This window comes from Mastacembelus armatus, chromosome 24 (assembly GCF_900324485.2).
Source record: "Mastacembelus armatus chromosome 24, fMasArm1.2, whole genome shotgun sequence".
NCBI classification, from domain to species: domain Eukaryota; kingdom Metazoa; phylum Chordata; class Actinopteri; order Synbranchiformes; family Mastacembelidae; genus Mastacembelus; species Mastacembelus armatus.
In genome coordinates this window covers 17,754,904-17,767,072 of record NC_046656.1, presented here as the reverse complement: position 1 = coordinate 17,767,072, position 12,169 = coordinate 17,754,904, and the positions used below count along the sequence as shown (strand labels likewise).

Below are 12,169 nucleotides of genomic sequence, written 5' to 3'. Positions count from 1 at the left end.
CATGGGACATCTGCCATATGAAGAATTTATTTTCATCTTTATCCCTCAATCTGTTGTTTTTCCTTAAATATCAAATATGTTAAGGTACCACTGTCTCTGTTAAAACTGAAGCACTCAATGGACAGTAATCATTGTCAGATTTCAGGATTCTCAAACGTGATGTTTTTCTACTTGTCTCTGCTTTACATCATTGTAAATTAAATATCTTTGTGTTTTGGACTGTTGGTCAGACAAAAGAGCGATTTGATGACGTCACCTTAGGTTTGGGAAACTCTTTCCCAGTCATTACAGACTTCTAGTCTAAATAGTCAGTAGATGAATTAAAATGGCCAGTCGTTTCAGACTTGCGTTTACTCATTTCTTTTCCTTTTTCTTCTTCTTTTTGTGCTGTTGGTAACAGTGAAACCAACTTTCAGCATGTGCCAACTCCTCAAGAACAAATCAGACTCTTTAGCTGCAAAATGCTCCTGTGTGTTCACCAGCTAGTCACTAAATTTGTCTCTCTTATCAAAGCATTTTAAAACAGGTGCTAGATGCTGGAACTGAGCATTGACATTGATAAAAGCTTTGTGTCGAAACAGTAAAGCACTGGGCTGTAAAATCAAAACAATGAGATGCTACGAAAAAACATATTTTCTGAGTGACTAATGAAAGGAGTTCGTCTGTGCAGGAAGAACCAGAGGGAAAATAAACTTCCAGGACACCAAACCAAACTTGAAGCCTCCCTGTTTATTTCAAAGCTCACAAGTAGGGATTACAAAATTACAGTGCTTCAATTGCAATAGTTCGAGGAGTAGTAGGAGAAGAATAGGAGAGATGACAGACCAGTTGAGGAATTTTGAGCAAGTCATGCAGAAAGGTGTGGGAGAAGGCCTCCGTTATAATAGCACCCTTTGTGGAAAAAATAAATCCATCTGTCCATAGGTCAGTGCAAAAATAGTAATGAATATATGCATACAAAGAAAATAGATATATATTTATATACCGTACAGTATATACTTTACTGTTGACTACAGACACAAAGAAAGACAGAGACTTGTAGAGCAAAGCCCATTACCACCCGAGTCTCTGAGCCCAAAGCAGAGACCCTTTAACAAGTCTAGTCGTAAGGAGTGCACATCAAATATGACAGCTTTAGACTGTTCTCATACAGAACGGTGATTCCAAATAAAAGGGAACAGACTCAGATGTCTCTTGGAGCTGTCACTCAGGCTTTGACCTCTACAGAAAGAGCAGTGTGGGAAAGACAGACAGCACCATAATGCTTGCGAGTGTCCCTCACAGACCAGGAGCACACAGCATGCTTCGTTTTCCAACCAGAGAGTAATGTACAGTACAACGGTTATATTGTTCAGTCAAATAGATTATTACATACAAAAGCCATGTGCCACTGAGGTTATAAGAACCAGCACGTGGGGCAAAAAGGTACTTATATAACATTGGCTCAGATGATAAGCACTCTTTTTTATGCAAATGATAATCACTGAATGTAAATGCACAAGCTACAAACATGTGGTAAATGGTTATCATACACGTTTGTATCATTTTAGATATGATGTGGAGCACCAGTAGACACCAATGACAACAGCAACAAAAATACAAGTGAGCACAAGTCGCCACACATGGTTTTGAGACTACTCTGTGAATAAGTCACACTTAAAACTCACTTCAATCCGAGGCTGCAAACTTGTTAGTCATGCTCAAAATGTTTGCAGTCACCTCACAAAATCGTTTTAGAAGAGTTGGGTAGAGAAACAACCTGTTACAATTTCATTTTGCATAGCATGAATTTTCACATGAGGGATTTTTGAAGCTTATTGTTGTGAATATTGGTGCTGTAAAGCCTTACTGAGTGCACTGTGTATTTGTATTTACTATGCTATGAAAGCTCACATTCTCCTTCATCTTACTGGCAGACACGTGACCATTTTACAGACATTTGGGTTCAGAATTGAAGATGTGGTGGTAGAGGGTGTATTGCAAAACAAATGTTATTTTTGGTACTTTGACAGTGATATTGTTAGCCCTGTGCTTCATTTTATGCCGTTTATTATCATGCAAAAACATGGAGAACTGAACAGAAACAAGAACATTATGAATATTAAAGGAAGAGGAACCATAATATGTGAGGAAGCTGCTTAAAGTCAGCTTAGTAATAATAACATAGTGGATGAAAACCTTGTAAATTCTTTTTTTTTTTTTTTTTTGTCTGAATTTTAAGTTTTATTGTCAATTGATTGGTTACATGCTCTTTTATGTGACAGCCCTTGGGTTTATCAAATTAAGACCATCTAGATAAAAAAAATTCATGGTCTTCTAGTTAAATCACGGGTACTTTGTCTGAAAAGGAAAGTTACCATGTTTGGACACTCAAGGCATATAACACTCAGACAATAACACTGATCTAAAATTTTGATCAATATTTTCTAAATGCTCAGTTTCTCTGGCCATGCACACAGTCATCTCAACAAGACAAGGACTTCATACTGTGTGCTCGGTTGTATGCAGGTGGTTGAAAAGGCAAGTTTACTTCACCTTGAAACACATGCATCCCAGTTGGGTATTTCAAAGTTTTTTTACTCCCATTATAATTTCTAGTAAAAGTGTCAACAGCGGAGACGATCAAATGTGTAAAAACTGAGTGAGGCTTAACTGCACAAATTTGATTCTATTCAACGACAATGAAAAAATCTGGTTTTGATCAAAATGAAGGCATGAAGAAATAGCACTAGCATGGTGAGTGTTTTTAAGCCTTTACTTTTCATGTCTATCTATATATATTTGTCATAGCATAAGTCAAAGATGAGTATATTCACATACAACAGGAACAGGGTAAACTGTGTGTGCGTGCATAAACTCCTTACTACACTACTATTTAGTGCCAGGTGACTTTCAATTCACGATGGTGCTCAGTTTCTCCTTCAAATGCCACCACAAGATCAGAGTTACATAATTAACATTCTTAGCTTTGAATGCAATTCTGTTTCATTCTGCACATCAACAGGAACAGCAGAAAGGTTAAATTTGTGTGGTACACAGAGACCAAGGGGAGCAGTTTGCTTTTCTCTCAGAGTTAAAATTCGACCTCTGCGTGTTCTGCATTTGTCTGCATGTGATGGTGTACCGTGCACAGGCCCAGTGGTGGCACATGACTTAAGGCATTGAGAGAGGCACTAGAACAGCACGTGACAGCAGCACTTGCCTATGCAAGGCAGAAGAGCTCATTTAAGTCTAGCTTAGTGTCAGTGACAGGGAGATGTAAAGGACTGGAAAGGATCACACTGCTCTACACTGTACCTACTGTACCATCACTGTGACACTAAACTGTGACCCACAGAAGGAAGTGTACGTTTGTCTCAAGTCTGTACTTTACTGCTACTTTAGGATGGACTAAAATACAACTGAAACTGTAGGCCATTGACTAACTACACACAGATTGTGAATATAGTAAAGAACATTAAAATAGAACTGGCTCATGGATCAATTGGAGCAAAAAAACCAGAAGAGATAGAAGCAGGCAGTGAAATTCCTCCACTCTGTTACGTTAAACATCACTAATAGCCCTGTTTTACAATATGTACGTACTATTTCAAAGTATCCTTCCTTTTCCTAAGTCATATACATATATATATGTATATGTATTTATACACACACATGATGTAGATGTAGGAATGACAAACCAAGACACTGGAGCAAACACAAAAATTGACATAAACCAAGAAGTTGCATTCAAAAAAATAAAACCAAATTATTTTCTTTATCTTGTACACATCTGCGCCAAATATTACAGCATAACTGTATGCAGCATAAACATAAACGTATATAACTGAACAACAGTAATTACATTAACATCAAAATGGCATTTCAGCAAAGAGCTGGAAATGTTTTGTAATTGTTACCGATATATACACATAAGATCAAGGTCTCAGTTGCATTCCACTCTGAAATTATTGCACAGTAAGCCACAGTGGGCTCATCATGGTCACCCCCATAAACCCCTGTATAAAAATAGAACAACAACATTAACACACCAAACATGTCTTCATCTTTTTTTTTTTGTTTTTGTTTTTTTTTTTTTGTTGTTTTGTTGACAGGCACTGCTGTGGCCAACCCTGCCTGAGTCTGCAAACAAAAACTGTGTGCCACAGTGTGAGCTTTAAGAGTTAAGAGTAATTGCCCCTAAGCACAGAGATTTCTTTTTCAAACAGTTTTCTTTTTCCTCATGTTTGCTCCTGTGGTGAAAAACGAAAATCTTCACACTGACTGCTTCTTTCCTCTTGCTCTATCTCTCTGTCCATCTCAACTCATCTTCTCCTCCGGGACATCAGCCAGGTCTAATCAGTAGGGATTTTTGGCATTTCTCATCACCACTGACCCAGAGCTTTGGCACTCTAGAGAGTCCAAGATGAGCATGAAGAGACTGAAATAGAATACAGTGGCTGTCTCTCTTACACTCCAAACCTGCTCATAGAGCAGCTGGTCTCTCCTGAAAAGCAGTGAGAGTGAGTACAAGTGTCAGCATCGAGCCGAGGGATTCGCTTAGACGACTGTCTCCACACCGATCAGCTTTGGTGTGAGAATTCGTGGCGTTATTCCATTGTTGAGGTCCTCCTCAAACTCCAAAAGTTGGCCCATGAAATTGAGGTTTGGGGAGATAATGGGCCTCCTGGTTTTGACAAACTTGTAGGCATCTGTCATGGTCATCCAGCTGTGCTTCATCAGGTAGGCGATCACGATGGTGGCTGAACGAGACACGCCTGCCTGGCAGTGGATCAGAAGGCCCATACCTGCTTGGTGTGCTTCCTCTGCAGAAAGGAGCATGAAAACAGTCAGGGAACAATATTCTTGTTATATCTTTGTTGATATATAGCTGGTTAGATTTATGGAAGGCCTTACTAACTATTGATTCAATTTAAATAGACCAAACATTGGCAAAAATAAATGTCTAGTTGTGTCTAGTCATTTTTACATTTGAGAACTTAAGTGTCCTTTTTTAAATGAAAAAATATTTTGTAGAATATTTCTTATTGCAAATCTCATTAACAGAAATATACTAATACTTATAGAAACTTCAAAACCTTCAGTTTAACTATTTTTTTATTGCATAAACTGTATAAAAACTCTAATATGACCTTCAGGTTTCTGAGTGAAGCAAGTGGACGCCAAGACATTTTGTTATATGGCAACAGTACAAATCACCAGTCTGATCCGCCACATCAGGATCTGATACTAACTGGATTACGTGACTCAGTAATCCCCCATGAAATGATTCATTACCCTGATGTCACTTATCCACTTTAAATACAGTTTCTTCATCAATAGCATTACAGTAAATTACTGTAAATTATTACAGTAATAACTTTCATTTAGTCAACACAGGTCACCAACTTAGAGTTGAGGCTTCCAGACTAAATAAAGATTAAAACTATGCTAAGCTGTTGTCTTTTAATAACAAAAAAAACAAAAACAAATGAACTGTATTTAGACTGTAAAGAGTGAGGGACTCTTAATACACTATTCATCATATCACAATTAACTGATCCTTTTTCATTTTTCCTTCCTACTCCCTTATTTTAGTCCAGTAGTTCCCCAACTATAAGTTAGCAAGAGGAATCTGACAGCTCACAAGATGATTAACAAGACAGCAAACAAAAGAAAAAGATCAGATTTTTATTTTTCTCACTGTTATTTCATTTTTGCTTTTTTCCCTTGCAAACAGTAGTTAGTTTTATCTTTTCTGGCCCTGAGACAGTAATTCACATTACGCATTCACCTTAAACAATCTGTGAAGGTAACATCTAAGTGTTCAATTCATACCAATGAATTCAAACGCCTCCTCGAAATACTGGCGGAGGTTCTGCTTGTTGCTGTCGGTGGCTGGCAGGCGCTTGTAGATGAAGAGACCCGTGTCGTAGTGGTAGAGCGGCAGGTGGGTGGTCACGTTTAGGATGTAGCCAATGTTCAAGCGCTGCAACAGGTTGATGTCCTGAGCATCGTGCTCGTTCCCCAGATAAAGGAAGGGTAGAATTGGTGTCAGCTCGGCATTCTCTATGTCTGGGGTGGAGGGCAGGGAGTGAGGTAGTGCCCCTGTCAGGCCAGCAGCTGCGCCTGTGTCCAGGCCCTCGTGAAGGTGCAGCGAGTGCTCACACAGGTTCTCATGGCTCTGCCTGAAGCAGCTAAGGCCTCCTGTGAATATGAAGATAAAGGTAAATACAGTTTGACATAATGAACAGTTCTAATTTTAAGAGGAAAGTGTGTAAAACAGTCAAACAAACTGTTGTATTTATTTTATTTATCTTGGCCCATGACCTTGTTCTGAATGCAAATTAGACCTCGTCAGTCTCTGTATATGGAGCTACCACTGCTGGAGTGGGTTAAGGGTTCAATCATCAGAGGTGTGGTCCATACTAAAAATACATGTACTAATGCACTGTTCACCTCATGACATATGTTATAACTGAGTAGGGCGGCTAGGCTTTGCATTTACATCTGAAAGAACAGAGGACAACTGTCTTTAAAGAGCTTTGAAGCACTAAAACATCAGTGGAATCTCCTACTATACTGTTTCATTTGGTTATGATTTGAAAGTCTGCATTCGGATATTAACGCAATATAGAGGGATCAGCACTGTTTCCATTTCCAACCAGTATGTCCCAGTCAGCTCTGTTTTTAGAACCAGAGACAAAGCCAAAATACCTGATAAGAGAGTTTCCACTAGCTAAATAACCCCAGAAGTCCCCCTCATTAGTCTACAGGTACATAGTTGTATTAAGTGTTTAATATACTTCTCACTGAACAGCTGCACTTCTCCAAATAACTGGTTTGCACCTGCTACCAGTGAGGCCATTGGCCAATGTCTCCTTCAGGCAGGAGGTGAGGGGGAAGAAGTAGAAAGTGTCACACGCAGTATCAGTTCATGTATTGTTCATGTTGTTCAGGTTGACATCACGTTATGTGAGGTCACCACACAACTTCCCCTTGGGGACTGGGCAGGCGGGGATCTCAGGCAGTGTGGTTTTCCTAAAATAGCCCGATTGTTAACCATGAACAAAGATGCTACCTTGGTGTACTTAGGGGTAGTTTCCACTGATAGTGGTCTGTTTTCTCATATTTGGAATTATTCTGCATTAGATACAGATGTGTCAATAAGGTTTCCGCTCTCATGAAGCTATATACATATCTTTTAACACCCCATCTTTATCACAAATGACTTTTTTTCTGAATGCTAAAAATTAAATAAGATAAATAATTACTGAAAAATTTAAATAAATACATATAAATACATATAAATCTAGCAGGCAGTGGAACAAGCCATAAATACAACAGTGACATCAGTTTCTAAACTTGTTGTAACTAACATGTTGGCAAACAGTTGTATATTTACACACCTAGCATTTATACAGCAACAGTAGCATTCATTTAGTCATGTTTCACAAGTGTAAGTCCAACATTCATTCTACCTTTTACTTTTGTTTTGCTTTTGTTTTGCACTGCCAAGGGAAGAATGTGGTTTATCAGCTGGTTACTGCTCCCCGGTGTTCAGCAGCTCGATCTGTCTGCCATGAGGTGCTGAACAGGTAGGACACAGTGGGTTTGTCTAAGCATCTTCGCAGGAAGCAACACTGATAAGAGCAGTAAGGCTGAATCAACACAGTCAATAACACAGTCAACAATGAGCTGAAACAAAAACACTGTGGAGTAGTGCTGAACTACAAATTCATGTGACAGTTCTCTGTAGGTTTTACACAAGAGCAATGTCTTTCATGCTACCATCATTCCATCCCTCGTTGATTTAACATGTTAATATTATTATATATGTGCATATATTCCACAAACACTTAATGTTATCATGGCTGCTGGTTGTTTATAGGCAACATGTTAATCATAAAAACTATACGTCATATGTATGTCAGTGCTGTGTTTACAGCTCAGCTGTCGACTGATGCCATTTGTTTTACAGAGACTTAAGAGCAAATATTTATATATGCACTGAGCCGGGAGAGTTGAAACATAAACAGTGCTTTTTTGGTGTACAAACTACAAACCTACCGCAAACATACTTTCAGTGCTTGTCTGTTGCAGTTCCTTGTAACTTTATCAGCCTGAATATATGTTGATACCAATAAATTCACAGTTTTATATTAGTGAACCATTTGGCACACACAAACCTTGAACTGTGAAAACTGCTTCCTGTTTTGTCTCACATTAAACAGCACCTTTTTTTACAGGCCAAACTAAACTGATAACACTTTTCATAGTAAACTGAGAATAACAGAAGGTCCAGAAGCAACACATTGGTGCAAGATGAAATCTATCAAGTGTGACCGTCACTGTCTCCAACTAAACTCTATCACTTTCATAAACCACTGGCTCAGTTTCTGCTTAGAAACTACCACTTGGCTTGCTAGGCCTCTCACACCACAGACCTGCTGTTTCCAACACTTACCCTAAAGCCTTTGATACGAACGACATGTTGTTTATGGGAGTTCAGATGGATTAAATGTAACCTGTTACTGCTCCAGACTGCAGCAGAGCAGGGATGTGTTTACAGTGGAGCAGAGTATCACCAAACAACCATATTTACAATAAATCATGACTAAGACATGCTGGTAACTGAGCAAATAATGCAGCAACATCCATACTGTTCCAAATGTGACACTGTTGCTGCTTCTTGCAAAAGCGACTCATTAGAAACCTCTCAAATAATTTAAGAAATGAAGAATAAATTGCCACTAAGTTTAGAAAGAAATATTAATTATAATGGAAACACATTGAAAATGTGCTACGGCTTGTTTTTGTTTTCTTGCCATGAAATCATTAATTCAAAATATTGGATCATATATCAAGGCTGCAATCAAAACATGTAAATATGGGGCCATCCCTGATATGAACAGTACGTGTAATATAGATAAAAGTCAGACTGAGCTGTGCTTGAGTTCCTCAGCAGAGAGGATGGCATGCGTTTTGTAGGAATTAAACCAGGGGCCAGAAAGAGCAAGACAGTGTGCCTGTTCGTCCCACTGAGGCGAGCTTCAGACAGACACTGATGCATGATGAGAGACTGGAGAGAAGCCTCGTCCATCACTGTACACAGTGGGACCAGAGGATGAAGTGAAGAGATCAAGGTGCTGTGATCTTACGACTAGACAGTGACTGGGAGGCATCCTGAAAACTCTCACAGCCCAGCTCCCCGCGACGACATACTGCTCCCGCTTCAAACACACGCCAAAGATAGAAAACATGGCAGCAACCCAGGGACAGCTATCTCACCCGGCCTCTTTATTTACTAACAGCTGCTACTTACTCCCTGCAAAATGCTCAGTAGGTCTCATGGAGAAAGCTGGTGAAGCATGTGTGCATATGCACACAGGCTCTATTATACATGCAAAAGCTATTTCACATAACACACTGCTGTAACGCTTCAGTACAGAGATCACAGGAAGATAAAAATAAAACCAGCGTACAAACTGACCACAACAATAAAAGGTCGAAGTTTAACTTCAGCTGCTAAATGCTCCACCACGTTTACCTGCTAGTCACTAACTCAGTCTGACATTTGATGCTGAACAGGTAGGCGCAGTGGGTTTATCAGCTTCCTCACTGGAAACAACATTATTAAGAGTGGTTAGAGTGAATCAACACAAAACAGAAACCTGTGAGCTGACAGACACTTAGCACATACAACAGCTTTACAGACTACATGCTTATCTGCTACCACACTAGTTTCATATCAGTGTATATTGTTACTAGGATCGCAGCTCTATTGTCTGAAGTGATTTACTTCCTCCAGTCAAACAGAAGCCCATGAAAAGTTTTATACTGTCAGCCATCTTTCCCTTCTCAGCTATCCAAGCATTTGTATCCCTGAGACTTCATGAACCTGCTTACGTGTTACCTTTGAGAATGATGGGGTCCTTGCCCTCCCTCCGCAGTGACTCCAGGACGACATGGAGAGGTTGGGAGGATGTTAGCCGGTTGGGGTCCGTGGTGCTCTCATCGTAAACTACAATCTCTTTGGAGAAGATGCCCTTAAAAGACTCCTTGCCCTCGCGGCAGGAGATGAGGTCCAGCACAGTGATCTTGCCCTGTTGCAGCCGGCGCCGGCTGATCTTGTCAGAGCAGTTGATGTGCACAGCCCCCCGGATGTGGCTCTTATTGTACTCCATGAAGGGCCGGCAGTCAATGATGACCGGTACCGGCCCTATTGGGTGTCCCATGGGGCAGCAGGTCATCCGCTTGGCCAGCTCATTGGGATGAATGACCCTCACGGTGGAAACAACCTTCGGAGTGCCCGGGGTAAGACTGGGGGCACTTATTGTTTCATGGTTGCTGACCATAGGGGTGGGGGGTCCAGCATAGCTGAGGTTGGGGCTGCTGGCGCTCACCTGGCTTTGGCTGAGGCTCTGGCTGTCCTTCTCATAGGTAGTCACAGAGCAGCAGCTGGCACTGCTGCATCCACACGACAATGAGCGCGTGGAGCCCTTGGATGAGGGCATATACGTTACAAGATTGGCCGTCGCCCGGATCTTCACCACGGTGGTGCTGATGACTGTCTTGCTGTTGTTGCTGGTGACAATGGAGTCCAGGTAGCTGGTGTCCAGGCGCAGTTGGAGTTCCTGAGGTCGGATCGGCCTTGGCAGCGCCACCACAATTCTGTCGTCAAGAGGAGATGGAGGCATGGGGAGGCCGAGGGCTGGACGCTTACGGAGAACTCAACAAGCCGCTCTGTGGGATCAGGGACAAGCCAAAGCATGAGGCGAGGGAAGAAAAGCTCGCACAAACCAGTTCTGTGTCCACTAAGTCAGACAAGCAGACTTCTCATCAGTGTGATCACTATGCAAACTAGAATACGGCTGCTGAAGCCAAATATTAGTAGTGTCAACACCTGCATGACAACATCCCGCTTTGGTGGGAAAATGTAGGTGTGACGGACTGGCCACTAATAATACACAGTGAAATCATCACACAGTCTTTGTAACCGAATCTCTTTGAGTGTAATTAATATGAATCATCTGTGTGTGTGTGTGTAAGATGATTATTTTATCCCAGCTCTGTCTGATCCAAAGCTTTTATAACAACAGGGGGAGAAAAAGATAAAATACTGCATCAACGCAATGCTGCAGTTTGGTCTCTCCCCCAAATGGAAAGTCGGGTACAAAAAAAAAAAGAGGGGTGGCATTCCTTTTGATCACCAGCCTGAGCATTTTAAAAGCATGTCGTCCTGGCATGTTATGTAAAGACACCCGCCAAGCACTGCCTGTCCCGGCCATCGCCGTCCTTTAAGCGCGGTGCAGCCACAGCACAGGCTGAAATCATTCATGGACAAATTCATTGAAGAAACCGGCATGAGAACGTGCCGAGAATGAGATATGGCTCTCAGGTCGAGGCGAACTCATCAGTGAAGGAAATCCAATTTCACACCAACATGTAGCCTACTATAAAAATCTAATCATAATAGTAAGAATAATAATAATAATAATAAATATGCTGTTAATGATCTTAAAGGCAGGGGTTGTAACTTTGTCGCGACAGTGGGATAAAAAATAAAACACCTAACTCATGTCATGAAAACACCAACATGGTAAGAATAAACACTAATCTGTCCAAAATGGTTGCAGCAATTTGACAGTCCTCTTCATTAATTATAGAATCGCATGAAATCTCTATGACTGTGCATTTCAACAACTTGTACCTTGGGCACTAATTGTCCCACTTGCCTTGTATTTCTGCTTACCGGTGTGTGTCGCGTTTGATTGTAGACGGATTTGTTGTCTCCGCTCGCTGACAACGTTGCCTTCATTCAGTCCATCCCGGTGTTGTGGATCGGCAACATTTTTTAGTACTTTTACCCTGCTCCCCCAGAAATAATATTGAAGGAAGCCTGCCAGCCTACCGAAGTCGCGCAGTCGGATTGACTCAACTCTGAGCCAATGCGCGACTTCATTAATATTAAATTTGGTGCTTTCGTGCCGTGAGGTCCGGCCCTGAGGTGGGAGGGGTCTGGCCGAGCCGTGGCTGCTGATGGGAGGGGGTTGTCGCTTGAACGGCCTTCGGGTCCACGTATGAGCACGGATGATGTCACTGGCAGCCAATCAGAAGTCGCTCCGGGAGGCTCGAGGAAGAAGACACAATGCCTTCATGTGCTGCTCGTAAAATTGAGCCTCGCACA

The 12,169-nt window shown here is 41.3% G+C and overlaps 1 protein-coding gene across 2 annotated transcripts; it reads right to left on the bottom strand.

Annotated features, from left to right (window-relative positions):
* Positions 1-709: 709 nt before the first annotated feature.
* Positions 710-11,873, bottom strand: dusp10 (dual specificity phosphatase 10). Of its 2 annotated transcripts, none has more exons than XM_026318141.1 (4): positions 11,735-11,873; positions 9,896-10,725; positions 5,818-6,186; positions 710-4,805 (listed from the first exon to the last, which is right to left on the bottom strand). In XM_026318141.1, exons 2-4 carry the CDS (start codon positions 10,677-10,679, stop codon positions 4,540-4,542), a joined length of 1,419 nt encoding a protein of 472 aa, XP_026173926.1. In that variant the 5' UTR covers positions 10,680-10,725; positions 11,735-11,873; the 3' UTR covers positions 710-4,539. The 2 variants fall into 2 exon arrangements, with proteins under 2 accessions (XP_026173926.1, XP_026173927.1); XM_026318142.1 differs by having other exon boundaries at positions 11,718-11,850.
* Between the last annotated feature and the right edge of the window lie 296 nt (positions 11,874-12,169).